The 26,380-nt window shown below is 40.4% G+C and overlaps 3 protein-coding genes across 3 annotated transcripts; all 3 read left to right on the top strand.

The window, feature by feature from the left end:
* Nucleotides 1-3,030: 3,030 nt before the first annotated feature.
* LOC121177624 (putative nuclease HARBI1) lies at nt 3,031-4,240 on the top strand. Its single transcript, XM_041031899.1, has 4 exons — nt 3,031-3,469; nt 3,555-3,667; nt 3,747-3,858; nt 3,957-4,240. Exons 1-4 carry the CDS (start codon nt 3,031-3,033, stop codon nt 4,238-4,240), a joined length of 948 nt encoding a protein of 315 aa, XP_040887833.1.
* A 4,511-nt stretch (nt 4,241-8,751) lies between these two features.
* On the top strand, nt 8,752-20,152 carry carm1l (coactivator-associated arginine methyltransferase 1, like). Its single transcript, XM_041032169.1, has 15 exons — nt 8,752-8,871; nt 10,385-10,511; nt 11,507-11,632; nt 11,733-11,905; nt 11,977-12,081; nt 12,235-12,345; nt 13,843-14,020; nt 15,571-15,661; nt 17,553-17,634; nt 17,923-18,008; nt 18,932-19,021; nt 19,152-19,289; nt 19,374-19,463; nt 19,580-19,671; nt 19,857-20,152. Exons 1-14 carry the CDS (start codon nt 8,755-8,757, stop codon nt 19,602-19,604), a joined length of 1,539 nt encoding a protein of 512 aa, XP_040888103.1. The 5' UTR covers nt 8,752-8,754; the 3' UTR covers nt 19,605-19,671; nt 19,857-20,152.
* A 335-nt stretch (nt 20,153-20,487) lies between these two features.
* On the top strand, nt 20,488-24,875 carry cnot9 (CCR4-NOT transcription complex subunit 9). The gene is made up of 8 exons (XM_041032170.1): nt 20,488-20,677; nt 21,086-21,265; nt 21,404-21,519; nt 21,804-21,913; nt 22,018-22,127; nt 22,221-22,319; nt 22,408-22,499; nt 22,639-24,875. The coding sequence occupies exons 1-8, from the start codon at nt 20,660-20,662 to the stop codon at nt 22,805-22,807; spliced, it is 894 nt and encodes a 297-aa protein (XP_040888104.1). The 5' UTR covers nt 20,488-20,659; the 3' UTR covers nt 22,808-24,875.
* Nucleotides 24,876-26,380: the final 1,505 nt, after the last annotated feature.

Here is a 26,380-nt window from a genome sequence, read left to right as displayed (position 1 = left end):
AAAGGAACTGCCTTCTGACAAGTGAGGCAGGGGATGACTGGACCAGAGGCATGATGTGAGCTCTCCAAACAACAACAGATGGCTTTAAATTAAGGATTAAAAGTCACCAGTGAGCTTTGTTTTGATTATGTATGAAACTGAGTCTCTGTAAATTTACGTACACAATCTAACGGTAGATCCTGTTGAAGTGGACGTATGTAGATTGTAGCCTGTCCAGTCATCGTTGATGGACCTTTCAGATAGGCAAGGGTGTATCCAGTGCTGGGACACGGAAGCAATGAAAGATTTTGACTGTGAGTACAGCCAGCAATTTCTTGAAGTTCAAAGCCTCCCCCTTCTTGGAGCTTCCGAAACACTTCCATCAACTTATTTGTTATTACCATGGGATCATTGTCATTCTCTGTAAAAAAAAAAAAAAAAAAGAAAGAAAGACATAACTCATATTGACTCACCTAAAACTGAGCAAATAAGCCTGTGATAACCATTATTTACACTATGAAAATCAATTAAGTTTGGATCAGACATGAGCATATGAAAATACGTATGACTTTAGACTGCAGAGTAGAACTGCAATTAATTTTACGTTTTTATTTTGTTTGTTGGTTTGTTTGTTTTTTTTGTTTTGGTAAATTCCTAGTTTCATACTCACCTGAAAATGTTACTTTTTGCTCTTCAAGTCCTGAAGTAAGAAGGTCTGCTTTAAGCAGTACACTTGGAACTTTATCCGCCTTGTGGTCAGCCAAACAACAGACAGTGTGTGTGTGTGTAGCTTCTTCGACTAACTTGTGCTGGTCATCTCGTCATATTCCTTCTGGCTCCACCGTTATACGGCGCAAAGAGCCTTACTACCTCGGCTGCAACACAGAAAAATGTCAAAGCTCAATGGTCACATGTCAGCTAAAACAGCTTCATCGTCTGTCTTGGGATGTTGCTGCCAGCTAACACTATTTTGCCAATTAGCCAACTAGAGTTATGCTCCCACCATTAGCAATGATCGTATTACATTTGAATCACAATGAGCCTACCACATGTAGATAAGTTTTCGATTCAACTCCAAATTGTTATCTAATTTAACCCACACCCGTGTCCTGAGTCATTGATTGACTGCCAGGTTAGCTCAGTTGGTAGAGCACGAAACTCTATCTCAGGGTTGTGGGTTTGAGCTCCACTCTGGGTGGCATCGCTTCCCACCATGTTTGGGTGCAGCCGTGGCGCAGCAAGTTAAGCATACGGCTTTGGACCGCCCAGAGATCGGCGGGTTGCTGGTTCGATTCCTCGACCAAGCACAAGGGATACGCACAATGGATATGGGTGGTGGTGAAGGAGATGTGAACCCCCCCCCCCCCCGCCTCTGTGACCATCGCCGTGGTGCCCCTGAGCAAGGGGCACCACCCAGCTCCCTGGGCTCCTTCTAGGGAATGTGCACACTTGTGTGTGTTTTGTTCACTTTGTGTGGGTAAAATGCAGAGAGTAATTTCCTCATTCAATGAGTCAATCATTAAAGTATAAACTTAACTTATTAGTAGCACGTGGCTCACATTAACTTATTTAGCTTACCTTGGACAGGTGTACGTGATGGAGCGGCAGGTATCTGCTATGAATGAGCCACCGGAGCTGGAGGAGTTCTGCTCAGAGCTTCCTCAATCAAATGCGGTGCTTCTCTCAGCAGCTCCAGGCAAGTTTTTGACATTTTGTCCTGCACCTCACATGCTGCATTAAAATTGGGGCTAGCAGGACCAATTTTTACGCTTGGTTTTTAGCAGTTGCTAAATAAAGTTTTGCTTAATAGAGTATCCAAACCAACATAGAGGTGAATAGCGCCACCCAGTGTATCAGAATGTGTTCACTAGCTGATGGGCAGGGTAACCAATCAGGTGTTAGGATCCACCCATCTAACTTTGATGGGCGAGTTTGACAGATAAAATAAATTCATGAAACACTGCAACACAAGCCCTTGAAATGATTAATTAAATAGTGAAATAATTATATATGTTTTTTGCATGAAATGAATTGGTTTTTAAATTAATCATTGACACTTTTAATAACACATTTATTTATTTAATTCCAAGTTTAATTAATTCATGACACATTTAATGAGTTATTTAATGGTGTATTTATTTACTTCATTGTAGCACTTCCACTCCTCCATAGTCTGGAGGGTATTTTTTAATAATTTCAAGTGTCACTTATGCGATTTGCTAGGCTTGTCAGTTAAAGATGAATCCTCCCGGATTGTCAAGTAAAACTCTTGAGCTTGCAATGTGTTCTTGGGAAAAGTATGGTCAAACTCTGACATGATCATACTACACAGGTCAAATACATCTTTGTCACATGGGACAACTGAAATTAATTTGCATGCCTCTTTGCAGACATCAAGATCATCATGTGGAACAATGCAGTCCTCAGAACCCCAGAGCTGTGGCACAGGGTACACCACATCAGGAATCCCACTGGGTACATTGTGATTCCTTGTTGGGTGGATGCGGTTCCAGACTGCCTTGATCTCATCAAGCCCTACCTAAAAAGAGAATATGTATATATGAATATGTATGTATATGTATAATAGCCTAGTCTACATCTTGTTTACACAAATTACCCCCTGATTGCAAACGTCTAGTAGGTCCCCACTTTACTGCTGCACACCTTCCGGGTGATGTTTGGGCTACTCATTTATAACAAAAATAAATACAGCTTTTCTGTACGAACTGGGGTCGATTTCACGAAGCAGGTTATGTGGAAACTCTGAGTATGTTAAGCCTGAAATGAGGGAAACCCAGAGTTAACCGTTTCAATAAGGGAGGTAAATTAACCCCGAGATAGGGGTAAGTCAAGGAGTAAGTTAAGCCCATTTCATAAAGCGAGGTAACTCGTACTCTGAGTCTGTTACCATGGTAACTTAGTCTGTGAACATAACCTGGTCGGGAGCAGGTTTTATTCCAGAAACCCAGAGTTTGTTTCTGACTCCTCCCCTGGAGTACATAAAAGCTGAACCGTTTCCTTATAATTGAGTCTCCATAGAACCTGCTTAAAATGGCATGTCCCTTTCTGGAAGACCCGATTGATGAAGAAGCAAGACTGATTCACAGAGAACTGCGATTGCGTCGGCCGAGGATTTTCCGTCCACGTTTGGATACGTTTTCATATCCTCCCGACTTTTTATTTGAACGTTATCGTTTTTCGTTACAGTCACTGCAATACATTCACAACCTCATCCGCCCTCTCATCACTCACATCACCCACCGTGGACGTGCACTCACCACTGAACAAATACTTTGCATTGCTCTACGTTTTTTTGCAAATGGAAGTTTTCTTTATAATATCGGCGATGCAGAACACATAAGCAAAGCAACCGTTTGCAGGGCTATAAGAAAGGTGTGCCTCGCTCTGAAGCGGTTTTTATCAGTTTTTGTTGTTTTTCCCGGACACAAACCTGTGAGAGCCATCAAAGAAGAGTTCCATGGGATTGCAGGTAAATAACTTTAAATGATTAATAACTTTTCTGTCAATAACATGTTGCTGTGACCTCTGGGAGCAATAATTTGAATATCTTTTAGGATTTCCCAATGTGATTGGCTGCATTGATGGCACCCACATTCCTGTCACTGCTCCTTCAGAAAATGAAGGAGATTATGTGAATAGGAAGTCCTTCCATAGCATCAATGTGCAGGTACATACATTGACTACTACTTTTAAATGTCAGAGCACAAATATTTCAACTAACTTGTCTCATTTTCTGTACTGTCAAGATCATTTGTGATGCAGCACACATTATCACAAATGTGGAAGCCAAGTGGCCCGGGTCTGTGCATGACTCCCGCATATATAGAGAGTCTACAATAAGCAATAGACTGGAACGTGGTAAGTGGTCTGAAACATTGCTGTTTGTCACCGCAAAGATCTTTGTCTAATTTTTCTGAGAAAAATATCAGAAGTAAAAAATGTGACTTCACTTGCAGGAGAGATTCATGGCTTCCTTCTGGGTGACAGGGGTTACCCCTGCCAACGAAATCTTATAGCCCCTTACCCAGACCCTCAACCAGGACCCCAGCAGCACTTCAATGTGGCACACTGCAGGACGAGAGCCAGGGTAGAGATGACTATAGGCCTGTTGAAAGCCCGTTTCCAGTGCTTACGTCATCTCAGAGTAACCCCTGAGAGAGCCTGTGACATAATTGTGGCATGTGTTATTCTCCATAATATTGCAACTATTAGAGGAGAGCAACACCCTGCCCTCCTCTAATAATATTGCAACTATTAGAGGAGAGCAACACCCTGCCCTACAAATAGAAGACCCCGAGGAGGACCCCATCCAGCTCCCAGAAAATCAGGATGGAAGGGCAATCAGAGATCTGATCTGCAACAACCATTTTCCATGTTAAATTACAGCCACACAGAATACCACACTGTCACATGTTCATTTTATTTAGTCTTCCTTATATCCTACAGACAGACAGAGACAAAGAGAACATTTTTCTGTTAGTTTTTCATATTGCTCTAATAATACATTAAATTTACCTCTGACTACACACACACCTCCAGCTTGTGTTTAAGTATCTCGATTTCCAGATCTGCCTTTTGGATCTGGCGGTCCAGGTATAACATTTCCTTGTCCGTTTTTTCGATTTGTTTAAGTAGATGAATTTTGTATAATTCCTTGACTGGTAACTGGAAATCCACAAGAATATTGTTCAACACAGTCAATTATACAGAATTAAACTCTGTTGTTCACTGAAACTCTCACTGTATTCATTTGTTCTGCAGAAGTTGATGGACCCTCTTCATGCTGTCCAGTTATGCTCTGTTAAAAAAGGATGAATATGTTAGCTTCCATGTCAATATAAATCCATACAAGAAAGTCACATGTACATGTAATGCTGATCTAATATGATACCTCTGAGGGCCTGTCTGTGACAGCAGACACAGTGGCCTCATCTTCATGTTCATCATCCTTTGAAGTCAAGCATTTCATTTTGTGAACTTTATACCACTATTGGTTATGGGGTTATGGTGTGTTGAGGTACTTACAACAGGCTGGAGTTGGGCCACATGAGGCTCCAATAGGTGGAGACTTCCCTCAGAATCTATTGGATTCAGGAACAAACAGCTTTTGCATCTAAAAGAGGCTTCATTAAAAAAAAACAATATAGAAGTGTGGACTTGTTACATGTTATGAAGGCACTTGTGTCCTCAGGGCTGACTGGTTCAGATGAGCTGCCCCCTGGGATTCCCTCAGCCATGGGCCTTCCTGTTGTTTGGCTAAGGGCCCTCTCCTCTGCCTCTGTTAGAGGTGGTGGTGCAGGTCCTCCACCTGTTTTACGGGCCTCTGCCCTCTTTCTGTTGGCTAGGCAGGAGTCAAATGTTAACTTCACCACATTAATTAATGAAACATTACAGGGGGCAGAATGTGTGAAAACATCATGCAGGACTGAAAGAGCTGTTACAGTATTCAATAAATAAATTAAAAATATAAATAAAAATTGAAAATTGAATTACAATTAAATTGAAATAGACATATCAAATGTTACCAAAGTGAGATACAACCAGGCATGTTATATTTCCAACTCACCTGATTGAATTATATTTTTATATTTCATTTTCAACTGCCTCCAAGTCCGTTTTTCACCCCCTGGGTTGCACCTGCATGAACAGGGGGCCAACAACATTTTTTGCATGCAATATTTTATGAGTGATTAAAAACAAAACTTACGCATTGACTCGAGCAGTGATTTTTTCCCATGCGTTTTCTCTATCTTTTGCCGCTGCCACTGTGTTGCTTTTTTTCCGGAAAATATGCTCATATTCACCGTATGCCTCCATCAAAATTTCAAGCTCCAGGGGTGAAAAAAATGTTGAGCGCTTTCGTTTTGATCCCGCTTCCATGGTGAATCAAGGAATCGGGGCTCCATTGATGATGGCTTATTTATAGTCGTGGTGCACGCGCTTGACTCGGAGTCAACATACTCAGAGTTGACAAAACTAATGTGAATCAGCTGTGTTGAAACAGGAAATTCCGAGTTTTTCATCTCAGGGTTTGTCAACTCAGGGTTAACACTCATACTCAGAGTTTGTTGAACCTCCTTCATGAAATCGGCCCCTGGTATACCTCACAGCCCCACCAAAAACAATAAAATTACTGGCAGAGACCAGTCTATGGCAGAGACATAATCGACTGTTGCTGTTGATTCAAAACCATGGAGAGCGACATTTGTTGCGTAGCCTAGTGTGTTCACGTGTGTCGGCTAAGTATGGAGCTGTCCATAGTGCTGAAACACAGAGCGGAGGAGGGAGAGATGTGTAACGCTTCATCTATACAAAAGTTGTTTTAGCGTCCCCTCCTACAGATGCTGAAAGACAATGTGCATAAATTCAATTTCATGGTCAAATCGATGATTTTTTGTTAGACTTAGGCTTAACTTTTACTGACAAATTGCCTAAACCAAAACCAAAACCGGCTAATCATCAGTTACCCCTCCAAGCACAGGGAGGAGGCAGTAAATCTGTTTACCCTCTCAGTAGAACTGGTATATCAATAAAAGTACCGTATTAAGATCACTGTTAATATCTGTGCTTTAACATAAATACACCAGTTAAAGGGAAAGAAGAGCAGTCCACATAAGATACAGACTTTCAACCTCACCTGAATAATGTTCCGAAAGCACAGCTGCACAAGTGATTTGTCCAGGTAGTCCCCAAGACACAGGCCCTCATCTTTCATTTTGCCCAGAAGATGTATCCAGTACTCCATACCTTCTTTGCACAGCACACACCAAAACCTTTCAATTCTTTGATTTGTTGTACTGGCTCCTGCGATGTAGCTTCGTTCGCCAGTTCTACTGACGACATCACTGCGGCGGGGTAGGTCTAGATGTCTCGGACAACCACATTCTCTGTTCCTGCATCTGTCCGGACGATCTGTGGACAGCCACCAAACTCCTCCATGGCCTATATAAAGTAGCTCCCTATGACGCATGGGTCGCTGCTTGTGTATGCAGCTTTCAACCAAATTATTTTGCAAGAAAAGCCATCTATGCAACCACTGATGCAGATTCCATATGGCTTCAGCTTATCATAAGAATCGAAATGCCAGACATAGTTTGGGCCTTGAGAAAAATACTGGTCAGTCTCTTGGAACGCCGCATGGCTGAGGCGTCAGGGCCAGAGCTGCAAGAATTAAATGGAAATCCTCCTTTTTTGCACGAATGCCATTCTCTAAGCACTTCTGGTACATCCACCTGTAGTACCATGTAGTTTACCATGTCTGTCCAGCTGGTGAATGATGAAATCTATTACCTCCCCAACATTAGCATAGTCTTCACGTTTAAGTCCATGCATTTTGAGCAGCCGAATTAAGTGTCCCTTGCAAGTTACTACTCCATGCCTAACATGACAGTTACTTAAATATGTCATTGTAGTTCATACCAAGCTTAAAATAAAATGAAATTAATTCAAACTTGTCCATTTTGACAGCAGACAGTCTAGACTCCACATTTTTTTTGTACTACTGTGCCACTGTATCAGTGTACAATAGCAATTACAAGTTAAAAGCCAGAAATTCCTCCAGTGCAACGCTAACAAAACACTTAGCCTCTCTATGCAGGAAAACTCCCGAATGTAAACTAGTCTGTACCTATATCTAGTAACTATAATTAATTTGTAGTTAGCCACATTTAAGCTAAGCTAAGTTAGCTAGGATTCACATATCAGAGCACACAGTCGATAGCCATAATTCCTATTTCATTCAAAACACGTTTGGAAGGGTAAATATGACAGTACTGATGTAAAAACACAACACGCTAATGATAAGCAAAAGATTCCTTACCTGAATCCAGTTGGTAGTTTGTAGCCTACAAGTCCAAGTCCTGAGAGAGAAAAATACAACACGCACCCAGTAATGTGGGTGCAAGCGCAAACAGGCAGGTGTTCCAGAGTAGTTGATTGTTAGTTGATCAGATTTTTTTTCTTGCTACGTTTAATGAAGTAAAACTGGCTTGTTTAAATTAGGAACACTATATTCAGGATGTAATCAAATATTATAAGAAAACATAAATAACACGTTATAAGAAGAAAGTTCTAAGAATTAAGCTTGATTAAATAATGTAACATTTACTAGGGGTCAAGATCATTTTTTTCAGTGTAAGGTGCCAAGCCCTAACCTATGAGGAAAACTGGGACCAAAGAGGTTTAGAGGTTTTTCTGTGTTCTTGTAGTCATAGTATTAATCCAGCAGAGGGAGTCTGGGTACTGTAAATGAAGTGATCTGATCCCATGATTTGGCATCATCTCCTTTGTCTACATCTGTATAGCTGATATCACAGTGTAATTTTCTGATTATTTCTGTTATAAAAGTTTGTTCATTTAATTGGCTAATTAAAAAAAAAAAAACTTAAGCCAGTGCAATCAAATCCAAAATTCATTCTGACCTAAATGGAACCTCAAGTTTCCAAAATTTAAATAACTGTACTAATTTGTGTGTGTGTTTGTATGGCACTGTAACGCATTTGCTCTGTTACTGCTTAGATTGCCATAATGTTTGATATCGATAACCATGGTCCTCAGAGGATGATTCCTGAAGACTTTAGCCCCTAACGCTTAGAAGTGTGTGAGATGTTCATATTTAGTTTTTAACTGTGTGGGATTATGTCCCCCTATTTTCCCATTTATTCCTTTCTTCGTCTCTCCTCCCCCTTTCCTCCACCCCTTCCTCACCACCTCCTCCCTCCTGTTCTCTCCTCTTCTTTCTTCCCAAAGAGCAGCATGCCTTCACAGTCAAAAATGGAGGACAGAAGCGAGGAGTCGTTGGCTTTCTCTGTTCGGGTCTTCACCCTGCAGGAGGATGTGAAGCCTGAAGAAGATCACATGGAGACTCATGAGGTAATACTAGAAGCTGCAGGGGGCGCACCCCCAAGTACTACACTAGTTTCATCTGATTTATGCTTTTAATTCTGAATCTGATCCTGATGCCTAATATTAATAATAAGATATACTAATAGTAATAGTATAATTATTTAGCACCTTTCATACATAAAAGCTATGCTATAGCTACAGGCAGTTTGTTCCATAGTCTAGGAGTGCAATCGCTAAAAGAAGTTTCCCCAGTCGTTTTGTAGGCCTCTTAGAATTCTTATTGGTTGATACATCTTTGTTCAAAGTATGAAGACAGAGTTCTGAACTAGCCAAAGGAAGGAAATGGTATATGCGGTGTTTATGTGTCTGATTATTTCCCCACATTTGTGGCAGGAGAATGATTTTTGAATTCCAAAGTCCAAAACAGTGGTTTGCAAAATATTCATAAAATGGGCAGAAGCACAAGGAGAAATGTGGTCGCTGGTTGTCCAAAGGGGTAAAATCACCCACAAAGAGCAACTATATGTAAAATACCTTCACTAAAGTTTGCAGACCACTGTATATCAAATTTTCTTCTGAGGTAAATGTAATAGGGTTTATTGTGTACATTTAAACATGGTCGCACAGTAATCAGATTGTGGCTAATACCACATATCTCTAATGATAATGTTGGGTTACTTATAGAATCTGCTTTCCACACCATTGATCTATTTCTGACTTCCTCTCCAGCGTTGACTCTGAGAACCACATTTTCCACATTAGAGTGGGGAAGACAATCAGCAAAGGTGGGGAAAAAGACAGGAAAAAAGAAGGAAGCAACCTGGGAACAGGACTTCAAAATAAAACACAAATTACTGAAAAAAATTCAAGAAATGACGACAAGAGTCCACAACGAGTCCATAAAGAGTTCAACAGAAGTCCAAGACAGTCCAAAAAGAGTCCAAAGACCATCACCAAGGGGCTGATCATAACAAACACAGAGATTTAAATATACAAGAACTAATTGGGAACAGGTGACACAAATTAGGGCAGGGTAGACAATCACAAAGGAGGGGGAAAAAGACAGGAAGCAACACCAGAACAGATACGCAAGGAACATAACTTCAAAATGGAATAAGAACTACTAAGAACTATAAGATTGCTCAAAAAAAAAAAGATTTTGCAAGATTGCTCAAAAAAAAAAAGATTTTGCAGATTTTGTATCAACCATACCGACTGCGCCTCTGTGACTTTGGTGTATTATTTCCCACAGTTGTAAAAAAAATGTTGACAGTAATCATTTAATTTCCTCCAAAATGTTTTAGGCAATGCTATGTAGCAGAAAACTCAATGTTTAGGTTGGTGAACCATCACAGTTGACAATTTTAAGGATGTAGTGAAATGAATGTAAACCAATGGATCACTAAAATGGTTAAAAAAAAAATACATTCCAATCAAATGGTTAGCCGTGATTTAATGTGCATGTGATTTGTATTAAATGACCTATAACATGCAAATCACCGGCATAGATAAGACACTGTGGTCTGGTTATGTTCTGAAGGAGGTGCTGGTCCAGGATCGAGTGAGCGGGGAGCGGCGTGTCAGTGTGTGCAGACAGAGAGCTGAGCAGGAGCTCACCTTGCTTCTCAGCACAGGACTGGAGACTCAGCTTGTTACTGTGCAGGATGGTGAGTAACTAATTGATAACACCATTTTCACCATTTTTTCTTAGTTTGTATTTTATAAAATGTAATCTTCATCTTACAGATTAATTACCAGTGAATTAATCGATCCTAATAATCTTGAATGCAATTCAGTTGAGTTTTATTTAGTATATAGAAACCTTGAACAGAAGTGGACTCATGGTCGGCAGGGGGGGTGAGAATGGGGGTTGGGAGATATGAGTGCGAAAGTGGGAGGAAGAGGAAGAGGGGGAGGGAGTAGAAAGACAGAAAAGTGAGAAAGAGAGAGGGGGAGGAGGGGGAGAGGGAGAGAACGAGGAGTGAGAACAAGGGAGGATGAGGGAGAGGGGGTAGATAGAGAGAGAAAGAGGTGGGGAGGGGCAAACAAGAGAAGGAGTAAAGAGAATATGCTCAGTGAAGGTTCCACGTAATGGTAATGACAGAAGACTAAAAATAATAAGACTAGGATTAGTAATAGGACTAACAACAGTACAAACAATAACAATAGTAGAACTTTTAGTAATAGGACTAATTAGTGATTAGTGATTAGTGAAATGTAGTGATGGTATGATGGAAATTCAATGCAAGAATACATCTATAGTGAGGACTAGTGTTAGACCACATTATCCTGTATGAAACTGTCAATCACATTTATTAACTTGTTAATCAAAGGTTCACCTAGCACCAATCAAAAAACTAGCCTTAAAATCATTTCATGGTCCCCAGAGGCTTCAATGTCTATTACATACAATATGATAAATATGTTGGACTATGCAAATAGATGACTTTCATCCTTAAAACAAATATTACAGTTTCTTTGGTAATTTTGGCCTGTGTTTAAGTGAGAACAAAGGTCAGGATGTGTCACCAAAAATTTTAAGAACCATTGTCTGGGGAACATAAATACACTGCCAAGTTTGAGGGTAATCTGATTCATAGATGTTGGACAAAAGGACCATTGGAAATTTTAGCCTCCTTATATTTAAACATTTTTTTTTTAGGCAACAGAGCATCAATCTTCCAGTTTACAGTTTCCAAAGAAATGGACTGCTGCCAGGTTGGAGGGCAGTCCTTCCTGATTTCCACTGGCAAACTGAGTCTTCTGCTGCAGTTCAACAGTCCAACTGGTTCGTACGGTGTATGGTAACATTAATTCTGCCCATCGTTGTGGGGATTGGTTAATGTAACAGGACTTCACACATATAGTCGTCTCCTTCGGTCCTCCAGATATGAAGAATTTCCAGCAGCTGTTAAAAACAGGGAATGATGAAGAGACAGAGAAAGGTTGCGCAGAAAGAGATAAAAGAGGACGCAAGGATACTGAGACCCAAATACCTTCTTGGAGACATCCGGCTAAGTTTGAAACAAGGACTGAAAACACCCCTACGCAGTGCTACCAAGTAAGACACTCAATAATTAAGGCTGTTGTACATTTGAAAAATAACTAGCTGATTGTTGTTTGTGTTCATAGTTCCATAGCTGTCTGTCCCAGCAGCAGAGCCTGCTTCAGGACTACCTGAGGACCGCTACTTATCAGAGAGCAATTTTAGTCAATGAGACTGACTTCAGAGACAAGGTAATAGCACACAAGACACATGGTTTTTGGTGGAGACATTATATTGTCAAAGGTTCTTTTATTAAGTCAACTAGCATCGTATGCATCGTATCATTATTAGAAGCTGACAGCAGTGTGACCTGGTCTCTCTTCTCTCTCTTCAAATTCCTGTAGGTGGTTCTGGATGTGTGTTGTGGTTCTGGTATTCTGTCTTTCTTTGCCATCCAGGCTGGAGCCACCAGAGTGTATGCTGTTGAGTCCAGCCCCATGGCCAAGTACACACAGGTCAGTTCATTTAAATCCTCCATCTTTGTCATTATATTGTTATTGGCTGTTTTAAAACACAGATCATAACTGTACACACAAGTTTTGAAAATAATCTTATTCTCTGCAGAAATAAAACCATTGTGTGAGTCTTTGCAATTACAAGTAAGATTTGAATCTCCAGACTGTGTGGTTGGAGAATAATGTTATGTGTGTATTGGCTTTGCTAAAGCCTAAAAAGAAACCACAGCAATGCTCTAGATAGCATACACACACAGAGTACATACATCACATGCAGAGCGTGGCATTCTGGGGAGTTAATGGGTTGCAGCAACATCTGGCCCACAATGCAGTAGGATAGGGGCTGCAGGGAGGAGCTGATACACACTGAACAGAGATTAGACCGATATATGGGGATTATATCACACAGAGCAGTTACAACATGCTTCCTGGAAAGTCTGGGGCATAAAATAGGCAAATTTTCAGTTTCAAAATAGTTCCATTATTTTGGAAGAGCAGATGTAAGACTTGCATTGCCTACTCCAAATATTCTCCTAATACTAACCTGTCCAAGAGCAGAGAGGCGACATCCTTGTCTGTGCCATCTCTTCTTTCAGTGCTGTCTAATGAGGAAAAGCCACACCAATGGTAATCTGTTTGATTGCTTTCTTTTTTAGACTCTAATCGTTCCTCTGAATGCCACGTTTCTTGTTTATCTGGACCATTATAAAATTTTCTTGGATGCTTCCTAGGTTTTTCCACCATAGGCTCTGCCCTACCCATTCCATCTCTGTTGCTCTGGTTGCTCCCCTGGCAAACCAGTCATTGCTTCTGAGAATTGCCACCTTGGTGGAGAGGTTTGTGTGTCCCAGTGACCCTGGGAGTTGTGCAACTGCCCCTGGTGGACAGCTGTCAAGCTGAAGGAGACCTTTCTAGCTTGGCTTGCCCACAGGTCTACCAGTGCAGTGGACAGGCACCAGTAGGCCAGAGGGGCTGCAACATTCCAACCCTTTGGTCCCCCAGCCCTTTGGTCACCATGCAACTGGACTGAGAGTTGAGTTGTATTCTCAGCAGGAAGTCAAACATGTTTCCATTGGGTGTTGGCCTCCACCAGGGTTGGTCCCTTTTCACCAGTCCTGTTTGTGATTTTCATGGACAGGATTTCAAGGCACAGCAGGGGTGACAAGAATGAGCAAAATGAACAGGACAAGGGCTGGAATCATAACAGCCTTGGATTTCTGCTGAGTTCAGACATTGGCTGGACAAATGCTCTTCTCAGATGCCTGAGCTTGACCCACTGCACATGGCTAATGGGTCCGCTGTCCAGGGTGATGTTATTAGATCTTATCAGGCCTTCTCTTGTGCAACTGGATAATCATAGCCAAATAGTACTGTAGTCCAAAGTCTGATCCCACTGTTATGCAATTGCAAACCACAGGTGAAAACTTCACTTTTAAGTGTTACTGTAGTGGCTATCTGGTTTTACAGCATTGCAAAGGTTTCTTGTCTCCTTTGTAGATCCTGGTCCAGAGTAACAGTTTGTCTGAGCGGATCAGGGTCCTAGAGGGGGAGGTGGAAGATGTCATCTGTCCTGACATGGTGGATATCATCGTCTCCGAGCCAATGGGTTATATGCTGCTCAATGAGAGACTCATGGAGAGCTTCCTGTACGCCAGGAAATGGCTCAAACCCAACGGTAGGAGTGGAGAAATTTATTGCAACTTATTTTATGTGGAGGCCAGGAAACAAGGGAAAGGACCCAGATGCAGGCTGATTAATAAAGACATTCTTTGTGTTATTAAACAAGAATCGACTTACAGGTAGACGGTTGAGGAACCAGAGTCCATGCAGCCAGGAAAGAAAACTTAGGAAAAACTAAAATCCAAAAACAGAGACAATCACAAAGGAGGAAATAAAAAACTAAACAAAGACAGGAAGTGACTCCAAAACAGATACACAAGACATGTAACTACAAAATAAAACAGAAAGTACTAAACAGAAATCAATGAAGCTAAACAAGAGTCCACAAAAGAGTCACTGCAGGGTCTGATCATGACAACTTGGGTCATGGGAGACTTAAATACACAACAGGTGTTGGGGAACAGGTGAAACACATCAAGGTGGGGCAGATAATCACAAAGATGGGAAAAACAAACCAAGACAGAAAGTAAGTAAGTCCGGAACAGAGACACGAGGGTGGTTCTACATTGAATTACTCCCCTAATTATAACACTGTTGCACTAAGAGCAACAAATAAAAATTAAAACTAAAACTAAAACTAAAACCTGACCTTTCTGGCCTTCCTTGATTTAAAATCATCAATAATGTCATCATACGAAATCTGCTCCCCTATTGAATGATTGATCATGATGACAGCAAGGCAAGTAAGCCATTCCTGAGGCATGGTTGACCTCAGGTATGACTTAAAGACTTTAGCTTTGAAAAGCTCCTCTATACAGTGGATCTCCCATCCCCTCCTTGTCCGTTCCATTTGGGAGAGACCCAGAGGTGAACTTTCTACTCCACTTTCCCCTCCTCACACAGATTCTCAGCCAGCAAGGGTGCCTGCAGCTGCAAGGGGCGCAATTTTGCCAATTCCCAGCCTGGATTTTCTATTATCTAATATGATAGATAATAGAAAACTGCTTAGTGGCGCAGATGTTTTTTTTTTTTTCACGTGGTTGTGCTGTCCCCCATGTGATGCCGCCCCAGGCAGCTGCCCGGTTCGCCCATGCCAAAAACCACCACTGTGAGGGATGTAACTACAAAATAAAACAGGAAGTGCTAAACAGACATTAATGAAGCTAAAAAAGAGTCACTGGAGGGGCTGATTATGATAACTTGGGTGTTATATTTGTATCTTTTGTCTGACAGGGCAAGAAATAGGAACAGTTAGATGATATAAATGTTAAAATCACAAAAATAAGATCCATATGTTTATAAAAAATATTAATATTATTTAAGTAGTGTACAACAGTTTGTACAATGTAGGTCTTAAGATAAAGACTTTTATTTTATACTCGTGGTGACAAGAACAGTATAAAAGAAAATATAAAAGAGAATGCAGAGATCACGTTTTTTTCATGTAATGTTCCATGGCTGGAAAGACTTATTATTAAAGATATAGCAGTTCCAAATTTAAGCAAAAAGAAAATGAATAAGAGAAAAAGAGTCCACAGATCAGTCTCTCTTATGTTTAAATTCTCTCTCTGTCTTATTTCCTTCCTTTTCTGCATCTCTCTCCAGGTCTGATGTTTCCCTCCTGTGGTGATATTCATCTGGCTCCCTTCAGCGATGAGCAGCTTTACTTTGAGCACTACGCACGAGCCAGTTTCTGGTCTCTCTCGCAACACACACACACACACACACACACACACACACACACACACACACACACACACACACACACACATACACATACACACACATACACACACACATAAGCATGCGCCTACATAAATCCATGCATGAGAACACAAACACACTGGCTCCCATTCTCTCTCTCTTTCTCTCCCCCACACACAAGCATTCTCATTGCTTGACCTCAGTCAGGCATATTTCCTGTCGGGTGTAAAACGCTTGGGCTCAGTCCAGTCCTGACTCATACAGACCAGCTAAGATTTGACTGATAGAGGCTTTTTGTAGGCCGATAAGTTGGGGTTGAGACTGATATTTTGTCCTAAAACTAAAGATATTCAATATTTTCTGTCAGGAATTGTGATTTTCTCAGAATTTTATTCATTTAAACATCATTAGTTATGTAAATTTTTTTCTAAGAAAGAATACAAACCAAATTTTAGGTAATAAAATCATAAAATATTATAACTGATATACATTTATTGATATCAGTATATGAAAAGTGTAATTCATCTGGATATAATTATTCTAATAAACATTAAACGTAATAAGAAATAATATTCACATCACTTTTTGTAGCCAACAACATACTCTTAAACTGAAATTTTGTTGCTTATTATACAGACTTCATGTCTGTGCTGGTGGCAGCACTCTTATGTCAGAGAAATCCAACTTTCCTGTTTAGAGTATATGGATCCCTTCTTTGTATGAGTTGGCATCTTGGACTTCCAAGAAGTGGTCCACAGCAGCCATGACATTATAATTACTGTCAGAATTGCGACTGCTGAGCTTCTACTTCCTCTTGGGGAAGAGGTACTAGTGTGAGGGGGCCAAACCAGGTCAAATCAGGCCAAGGACCTCCTTGGGTGATGAGCCCTTGAGACCCTTGAGGTAATGGGTGATTGCACAAAGGCCGATGACTTTTCAAGGATTTTTTCCAAGAGAACTAACTTGCAATTTTCAATTATGCAAAACAGAAATACCACAAAAGGTTACTGACATAAGTACTCAAAGAGCTGAACCTGCATATGCATGTATCGAGACCTGTGTTGCCATGGTCCTTGCCTTCATTGCTCCACCACTCCATGCAGGTCAGGCTCAGTCAGCCTTGAGGAATGAAGGTAAACTATATATATTGATGTTTTTAACCAAAACTATTTCAGCTGTGACACTGCTTAGATGATTAAATTAATAACAGCTGCAACACTTAAGGTCTTTACAAAATTCCCATGTGGACTTGTATTAATACAGTTTCTACAACACAGAAATTTCAAAAATACCTCTAGCTCTGTGTTGTTCCACAAATAATTCAAAGCACATCCAAGAGAAACTACAGGAGTCTGAATCACAAGAACAGCAAAAGATTAACAGTAAAAAGTTTATGCTTCACAAACTTAACAAATTTATTAGACAACCACCCAATGTAAGGTTTATGCCACAACTGCCCCAAATTAATTACCAAAATCATTTTTTTATGTTTCTGTAATGGTTAATACACCAGCATGTAGAAACTCATGTCATGTCATGATCTGCCGCTTATCTGGGTCCAGCCCCAGGTCGTGGGGGAGACTCCCGCCCAGTATGTAGAAGCTCTTTAACCGAAATTATATTTTTAATGCAAAAATATAATTATTATTTTTACCTATTAATTTTCAGATTTACTGTTTACAAAGTAAAGTTTTTGAAAGATTTCTAAAATAGTTTTTTTCTCATTTCTATGACAGGTGGTCTAATAAATGTGTTAAGCACTGTACAGATTTGTGTGTGTGTGTGTGTGTGTATACTGTACTGACATCAACAGTTTGCACAGAGTGCAGAGAATCAGTGGTCACATGATGAAATCTTGTTTAAATGCATTTTTCTTTCCTCAGGCAGCAGAGAAGCTTCTATGGTGTTAACCTAAGTGCTCTTCACAGTGCCGCAGTGGATGAGTTTTTCAGGCAACCTATAGTGGTAAGCTGTAACAAAACCCCTTTCACTGAATATATGAAATGAGTTACCTTGCCACAATATGAGCATCTTATCACAAGTGCATATATTATATTATAGAATGTTGGTGTTATGTGTGTAAAGAGATCTAAAATGTTTTCACTGTGTTTGGTCTAAATTGTACAGAAAAGGATTAGGGCCAGATGTGCAAAACAAAAAACAAAAATAAGTGGTATTCTGAAATAAACAGATTGCACTTTGTTTTACTTCAGTATTTTTTCCAACAAATTAATTATTCAATGTCTTTTTCAGGACACATTTGATGTTCAGATCCTGATGGCCAGGTCTGTCAAGCACTGCATCAACTTCATGGAGGCTAAAGAAGAGGATTTGCATAGGTTACCATAGTTGTGTTTTTGAAGCATTTGAAGTTGCATTCATACACTTACTGCTGAAAGACGCATTGTGACCTTTGTGTGTGTGTGTGTGTGTGTGTGTGTGTGTGTGTGTGTGTGTGTATATATATATATATATATGTGGTTAAGTGGTTACATGCATGCATGAAAAAGTGCCTGGGCCAAAAAATAAGAACAACCAGGAACTTACAGGATTCAGTAAAGGCAGGGGAGCCTCGTGTACTAAGGGACTTATGTACAAATTTGACATAATTGTACATACATAATTGTACTGTAATGTTTACTTGTAATGAACTACATTTATTTGACATGAAAATACTTCTTACAACTATTATTAGTATTAAAGAAATTAAAATCAGTTCTCACATATATATGATTTGTCAACTACTTACCATTCCATATAATAATAATAATAACAATAATAACAACAACAATAATAATAATAATAATAATAATAATAATAATAATAATAATAATTCTTATTATTATTATTGTTGTTGTTGTTGTTGTTATTAGTAGTAGTAGTAGTAGTCATAACAGCTGTTTTTACATGTCATATAAATGTCAAGTCAATTAAATATTACAGTAGTATATTTGTAATTGTAATATAGAAATGCATTGTTGTCAGATAAATTAAGGGCAGTGAAAAGTATAATATTTCCCTCTGAAATGTAGTGGAGTAGAAGTAACAAGTAGCATAAAATAAAAATATGCAAGGAAAATACAAAATAAAAATACTTAATACTAAGTAGAATACAAGTACTTCCAAACAGTGCTTTGTATTTTTACAGGTATCTTCCAGCAATGATATTTGGGAAGTGCAGCATTAGAACATCAGATATTTGAGGACATAACAAACAAAGATGGACTCAAGGAAGACATTTTTGTTTGTATGTTTCTTCCAGAATGGAGATTCCCTTTGTATTTACACTGCAGCAATCTGGTCTGGTTCACGGACTCGCCTTCTGGTTTGATGTGGCTTATTTGGGATCCAAGTAAGAGATATACATATATACTCGCCTTGGCTCCTAAAACATAAAATATTCATTTGAATTCAGTTTGTTGCAATGTGACCTCTTTAAATCATCCACCTACCCCCTAACACCCACGCCCCTGTCACCACAGGTCAGCGGTATGGCTCTCCACAGCTCCTACTGAGCCCCTGACCCGCTGGCATCAGGTCAGGTGTTTGCTTCAGACACCGCTCTTTGCCAAGCTGGGTCAAACCCTGTCCGGGACTGTCCTGCTGGCCTCTAACAACAGGTACATCTGGACCTCAAATATCCTCTTTTATCTCCTTTATTTTTTTGAAATATTCAGCAGCGTTTACCTTGTCCTCCATTCCAGGCAGAGCTATGACATCCACATCACAGCCACCGTCGACCAATCAGGCTTCAAATCTGGAAACATCCTGGACCTCAAGGACCCTTTTTTCAGGTCATCACCCTCTAATACTTATGTTACATTTCACACTGGAATATGATATTACTTCAGCAAATTCAAGTCTTGCTTTAAGAACTGTTACTTAAAGGTAACCATGATTCTGTGTACAGGATGCCATCCTGGTTCCAGAACTAGGGAGATCCAGAACATTGGTGGGGTACCAATGGTTCAGGTCGGTGGCCTCTTTCTTCCAGGATGCAAGGTGAGGAGAACAGAGGAAAAACTTCATACTGCAATAACATCTAGTTTCTCTCATCATGCAGGCATCAGTCTATTTCTAACTGTACTGTTATTAAAGTGTACTTAAATGTTATTTATTATAACTTTATTATTATTATTATCATGGCACTGAAATTATAACGAGATTATTTTTTCTTTTACTGTCAGTCTCTTTCATCTCCAGAGGAACGGGATAAGGAATTGTCACGTTACACCTCCACACACGCCTGTGCTTTGACTTATTTTTGTTATTCTTTTATACATTTTGCCAACAGACATTGGTGCATGAATGTAAACCTAAAGCAAAACTAAAATATAAACTTTATACAGATACACATGTACACAAATACATGCATGTATTTAATTTGCTGTAATAAAATGTTCACACTGAATTCAGACTTTATTTTCGCATGCGTGGTAAAAAAAAAAAAAGTAATGCAGCTGACCAAATAAAATTGAATGTTTCAAATTAATTAAAACAAAAGCAACTAGAAGAGGATTCAGAGAGCATAAACCAGAATTCACAGAAAGAAAAAAAAAATCAAACGGTGGATCTGGATCTTGTCACCGGAAGTAATAACAGCCCACAATTTTTGCTAACTTTACATGTCTATTCTTTGTTTTACGTAATTGAGTAAACAGTGTGATTAAGAATGAGTCCAGATTTGAACTTCATTGTCATAAATTCATTTCAAAACATCCAACATGCAGAAATTGCCAGTTCCTTTGTCAAAAATAATGGACAGTCTGTGGTTGAGCTTATCGGAGCTTGGTTTATGCTTTTAAGTTGAAAAGAATACACCGGAAATGCTGTAGGAGTTCCGGCTGACAGGACGCTTGATGCCGATAGAGGCTAAAATCATCAGTGTTTCGGAAGAGGTTTTGCTCTTGCATGTTCTTCGAAGCACATTAACATTTGTAACACAACTTTTTAAAAGGCCTTACTGGAATAAATCCAAGCGCTACACACAATGTTGGCTACAGGAGCAGTAAGTACACACGACTGTTAACTTTCAATATTAGCGAGTTCGCTATCGTGAGCTAACCTACATGTCTAACAGGTTGTCCTTGCTCCCTAATGCTTATCATATTCATGTTATAAAGCCAGCTATAGCTGAATTTTCAATTGCAGTGTTTAATTCTGCATGAATGACAACTTTTGGTATAGTAACATGGTGGAATTTCAGCTGAAGTTTGGTGCGAAACACAAGAAATCAGCTAAAAATGGTGAATAACGTCCGTGTTGACTATATCAAACAAAGCTAACTTAGTTTAGCTAAATTAAGTCCATCTTACGTTAGCAGTTAAATAGATGCTAACTAGAGCAGCAGCTAAACAAAATGCTGCTCAACAGAGAACAGGTTGTACTGATGCTACATGTTCTGTGTTGTCCCCAGGCTGTAACCACAGCACTGGCACAAGTGGATAGAGAAAAGATTTATCAGTGGATCAATGAGCTGTCTAGTCCAGAGACCAGGGAGAACGCCCTCCTAGAGCTTAGCAAGAAGAGGGAGTCAGTACCAGACCTGGCTCCAATGCTGTGGCACTCCTGTGGTACCATAGCGGCCCTGCTGCAGGTGAGCTAGAGCGCTATTTTTTTCACAGGTCTTACCTTACAGGTGGTGTAATCACAGTTGTTGTTTTTTTTTTAACTGTTAACACATTATTCTCCAAGGTTCTTGCTTTACCTATATTTTCGCTTCTGTAATTGCTAGGAAATCGTCAACATCTACCCATCAATCAATCCCCCCACCCTAACAGCGCACCAGTCCAACAGAGTATGTAATGCCCTGGCACTCCTCCAGTGTGTAGCCTCCCATCCCGAGACAAGGTAACAGGCTTTCATGTGTGTATCAGTGTTCTGCCTGTCATTCATGTTTTCATTAATGTATATATATTAAATCATGACTGTGTCATTGTGGATATGCTTAGTGAAATACGTAAGCAGCTTTCCTGTATATGATGGACATATGTGTTTGTGCTGGTTGTGACCACTAACAGACAATTATATATGTATATGTAAGAAGTTTGGCAGCATGGTGGGAGTTAGTGAGCTTAAAGTGAAGAAGACTGGCAAATGCTGATAACAATGTGGACTGCTTTGGTCCTCCTCAGGTCAGCTTTCCTGGCTGCACACATCCCACTCTTCCTCTACCCGTTCTTACACACAGTTAGCAAAACGCGACCATTTGAGTACCTCCGCCTCACCAGCTTAGGAGTCATAGGTAAGAAATCTTCATTAATACAATCATCCATCATTTCTTATTATATTTACATAATCTCTTTAGTTGTAGCCGCCTCACCACCTCCGTGTGTCAATACTGTCTAGGTGCTTTGGTGAAAACAGATGAGCAGGAAGTCATCAATTTCCTGTTGACCACAGAGATAATTCCCTTGTGCCTTCGGATCATGGAGTCTGGCAGCGAGCTCTCCAAAACGGTACTCTCACCTGACACTATTCTCACCAATGTATCCTGTAGTGTTATTTCAAGTGGTTTGATCTAGACTGGATCTGGAATAATTGTTTTTCAGGTTGCAACCTTCATACTGCAGAAGATTCTCTTGGATGACACAGGGCTGGCCTACATCTGTCAAACATATGAGCGCTTCTCCCATGTTGCTATGATTCTCGTAAGCCATCTCTGTTTTAATTATTAAAATTTAAGACATTTATATCTGTTTATTCAGCTTGGCCTTAGATTTTTCTTCTTCTGTTCAGGGTAAAATGGTCCTTCAGCTGTCCAAAGAGCCATCAGCCCGCCTGCTCAAGCACGTTGTCCGCTGCTACTTACGCCTGTCTGACAACTCCAGGTACTTTTATCATGAATAAGGCCCAAAATGTTTTCATTTTCTGGAGCCAGAATATAATTCAACAATCCTTCCAGAGTATTCATGTGTATGTGTCTCATGTGTCTCCATGTTTTTTGTTTTTTTTTCCCATCTTGTGCAGAGCCAGAGAAGCTCTGCGGCAGTGCCTCCCCGACCAGCTCAAAGACACCACCTTCGCCCAGGTCTTGAAGGACGACACCACCACCAAACGTTGGCTGGCCCAGCTGGTGAAGAACCTTCAGGAGGGTCAAGTCACTGACCCCCGGGGCATCCCTCTTCCGCCGCAGTGACTCTCCCCCACTACTCACAACCCTGAGGAACACCAGCAAGGAACTGCCCAACAGATGACAAGCCTACGGTCATGGACATAGATGGTGCTGTTTTAATGAAAGACTTCCAGTGGAAAGGCTCCAGTTGTTTGAGCACTGTGTCAGTGGATCCACGGTTGCAAAGACACTCGCGTTTGTTGTGACACCATTTGTTGTGCAACTGATTTACAGATGTACAGTAAATTGTTGCACTACATATAACAGTTTCAGAATATTTATTTTGCTGCTGATATATTAGCTAAGTGCCACCTAGTGGCTGATTATTGCCATTTAGCAGAGAGCCTTGTTGGGGATCTAGTAACTACTGGACAAAGTTTTGTAAAGTGATTGTTGTCAGAATTCTGACTCTAATAACATCTGACAGTGTATTGGTCACATGATACCAAAAATAACGAACATCTTGCCCCTTAAAAAATGTTTGATATTGATAAACAGAAGACGATTTACAAGGGAAACTTGATCCTGAAGTATCATGAGGTGTCCACCACACGCCTCCATAACTGCCTCAGTCTCATTTGGTCTTTTGAAATCTGTGTCAAAATCTAATTATTTGTTTTGTATCTGCACTCATATTTTCAAGTTTTTTTTCCTTTTCCTTGTTTTAGTCTCACACATCAGCTGTGCAACAAACCAACCACCAAGGTGATCCCTGCTGTAAATGACTTCTATTGTAGAGTTTGCGACTGTGTTCTGTAGTTGTTTTTTTTTTCCTTTCTCTAGAGGAGGTCATTGTGAGGGAGTCCCTCCATTTTAGTCTTGGCTCAGTCTGTGTAATTTGAGGCGGGAAGCTGAGCTGAAGCTGTGGATTATTAATGCCTCAGAACATGAGCAGGGAACACAGGTGAAGACCACAGAGAGAATATTCATATTCTAAACTTACAGACTTATGTGTGTGAGCTCTCAGGTGCGTAAGTGATGTCACTAATAAGTCCAGAGGTCAGCTCTGAACGGTTTGTAAATTTCATGATGAATCTCCTCCTGGTGTGTTGTCCCTTGTGGTCTGCGTCTAAACTGGCATGATCAAAGTTTGATGAACGAGGCTTAGTAACGTTACACGGGACAGAAAACGTGGTGATTCTGTGGTGGTTGGAGCTCTGCAGGTCCTCCACCTGGCATGACAGGACACAGGTGGTTCTGGGCCAAATCGGTGGGAAACAGGCTGCTTGTGATCCTTTGCCAGTTAGCGTAACAGCCAGACTCTTTTGTCGAAAAGCCCGGTTTAATGTGGCCCAATATGGACCTTTGAATCAGATGCTGTAAGTCTGTTTTCCTATATTTTGGAGTGACTGTTTTAGTTACTTGGTAACAAAATTGTTGAGAGAACACTGCACAATAAGCTAATACATCACTGCACAGCTTTCCCAAAGAAAGTGATATTAGAGACCAGTGGCTAAAATTTATTTTTTTCTGGTATACCAGAGCATGTTAGTCTGGATTAAACTCTGTTGGACTCATTTCAGCAGCAACTGACCATCATCATTTGCTTTGACTCGTGAGCTTTACCAAGCTACAGTATTAGGCTGCAATCCATTAGCTGTGGTTTACTTCGTTGTGTATTATCAGTCAGCCAATCAGAAGAGAGGCTCAGAAACCTGACACAAAATGATTCTTTTGGTTCGCCCTTGCAGACCATGCTTCTAACACTACCAGAATCAAACCTAATTTCAGTGTAGCTCATTTGGTTGTTAGCATCAGCTAACGCTGTCTTAGCCTTCAATACAAATAGGCTTTCTGTCTATGGTTGTCTGGCCAGTCATTGCTCTGATGCTATCCCTAGAAATGGTCATAATAAAACTTTGCCTCAGTTTTATCCTTGAACTGGAGCATTCCCTCTTCGATTACAACGGGTGGTTCACTACTTACCGTGTTACATCCCCATGGTAACTTGTGCTTGCATGCCTAACCTGCTCAAGAGCAGGTTAAGTTTAGAGGGTCAGATCAAAACCTGTCAACAACCCAAGTACTAATACAGTCATCATTCTAACAGGATCCTGACAGGCACAAAAGATTTTAGAATAAAGTGATAAATAATAAAGAGCATCAGATATTTTTTACGAAAGAATGGAATGTTTTTTGTTGGAGGTTTTCCATGTGTTCACTCTGGTTTTGAATCACTAAATGACTACATAATGAATATTATAGCTTTATTTTAATTACACAAAGATTCTTTAATCACACCCTTGTAGCCAGATGGATAAAACCCAGACTCAGCTGAGCCAGTTGATAACCAGCTTTGAAGCCAGATAACCAAAAGGTATCCTGGAAATGTAAAACTTCCTTCGTAGCACAGGCCTCTGGGAAGACTGTGATTCTTCAACAGCATCATAAGTCCACCTCTCTATCATGAGGTTACCATTATGGTCTGATGACAAGTGGTGGGGAGCTACAGATTTATATGCATCCTTGATGGAACAGTAGCAGGTATTTTGTGTTACCCCCATCTTGTGGGCAAGACTTTTGTGTGAGGAGAGATGTTTTTTTGGATTGGCTTTGGTGTGGGGCATGGAGGAAGAGGAGGGGGGCATCACCAACTACTTGTGAAAAACATTCTGCTTGACAGGTATGATTTGAACCAGTCTGAGGCAGTATCATTGAGGCCAATGTGTTTTTCAAGGGCACCCAAAAAAACTTAATGAGCTACAATATCAAAATTCCGGTAAAGAAATGAGTCCTCTGCATCGGCTTTTAGCAAATGACGAGTGGTTACTTTTATGAGGGCAGTTTAAATATATTATGACTATTCATAAAAGGAAATCAGCTGTGACTGGAAACCTGAAACACACTGGACTCAAGTAGGTGGTTAAAAAGCTGAGTCGTCTGCATCAGCTTTTAGCAAAAGATGAGCAGTAACTTTAATGAGGACGGTTTCAGTGTTATGAGGTGAATGAAAGCCTGATAAGCATCAGCGGGAATGACGCAAAGGAAGTCCAGTATATGTGGTATATGTATACTAGAGATCTTATGAGGGAAATTTGGAACTGGTGAGCAGGTGAGAGGAGAATCAGGTGACAGAGAAAGGTGGGAAGTGCTTGAGTTACTGACGGGCAGGTAGGCACGACAGGATCTGTAATGACATCGGGGTTAGTGGAATTGTAATAAACCGTGACTGAATCACTTTCAGGTCTTTCAGCATTATGTACTAATTTTGATTGAGTTTCCGTTCAATACAATTTGTCTGAACGCTAAACAGGGCCAAGGATCTGATCAAGCAACAGGACAAAAAGGATCCAGAGAGAGAGAGAGAGAGAGGGAGAGAGCTGGGGAGGAGGGGTAGGTGAGCGTCACAGTGACTTGACTCTGGCTTTAGTTTATTGCTGCAGCGTGGTGTGCAGAGGGACAGCAATTGCTTCTCCCATGCCATATGATCTGTTCCAGCTCTGCAACACGGTCAGTGGCACCAACCGGGACTCAGGGATGATCCTGCAACAGGTCAGGCACCTCTTAGCTTCCAGCTGTTTCTCCTTACTTACTGTTTTTTGCTCCTTTATCCTATTTTACACATACACACACACACAGAAAACATATATATATATA

The sequence above is a fragment of the Toxotes jaculatrix genome, chromosome 24 (genome assembly GCF_017976425.1).
Source record: "Toxotes jaculatrix isolate fToxJac2 chromosome 24, fToxJac2.pri, whole genome shotgun sequence".
NCBI lineage: Eukaryota > Metazoa > Chordata > Actinopteri > Toxotidae > Toxotes > Toxotes jaculatrix.
Note: the sequence above shows the minus strand (reverse complement) of the source record. Positions and strands in the feature narration are given on the sequence as shown.

Bases quoted from the DNA above. Each gene is read 5' to 3' on its own strand.
- LOC121177624 (XM_041031899.1), top strand. From the start codon at position 3,031: ATGGCATGTCCCTTTCTGGAAGACCCGATTGATGAAGAAGCAAGACTG. The intron at 3,470-3,554 runs GTAAATAACTTT...AATATCTTTTAG, and splicing joins AGAGTTCCATGGGATTGCAG to GATTTCCCAATGTGATTGGC. The intron at 3,859-3,956 runs GTAAGTGGTCTG...CTTCACTTGCAG, and splicing joins AAGCAATAGACTGGAACGTG to GAGAGATTCATGGCTTCCTT.
- carm1l (XM_041032169.1), top strand. From the start codon at position 8,755: ATGCCTTCACAGTCAAAAATGGAGGACAGAAGCGAGGAGTCGTTGGCT. The intron at 11,633-11,732 runs GTTCGTACGGTG...TCGGTCCTCCAG, and splicing joins GCAGTTCAACAGTCCAACTG to ATATGAAGAATTTCCAGCAG. The intron at 15,662-17,552 runs GTCTCTCTCGCA...TTCTTTCCTCAG, and splicing joins TACGCACGAGCCAGTTTCTG to GCAGCAGAGAAGCTTCTATG.
- cnot9 (XM_041032170.1), top strand. The intron at 21,266-21,403 runs GTGAGCTAGAGC...TGTAATTGCTAG, and splicing joins CCATAGCGGCCCTGCTGCAG to GAAATCGTCAACATCTACCC. The intron at 22,320-22,407 runs GTAAGCCATCTC...TCTTCTGTTCAG, and splicing joins CCCATGTTGCTATGATTCTC to GGTAAAATGGTCCTTCAGCT.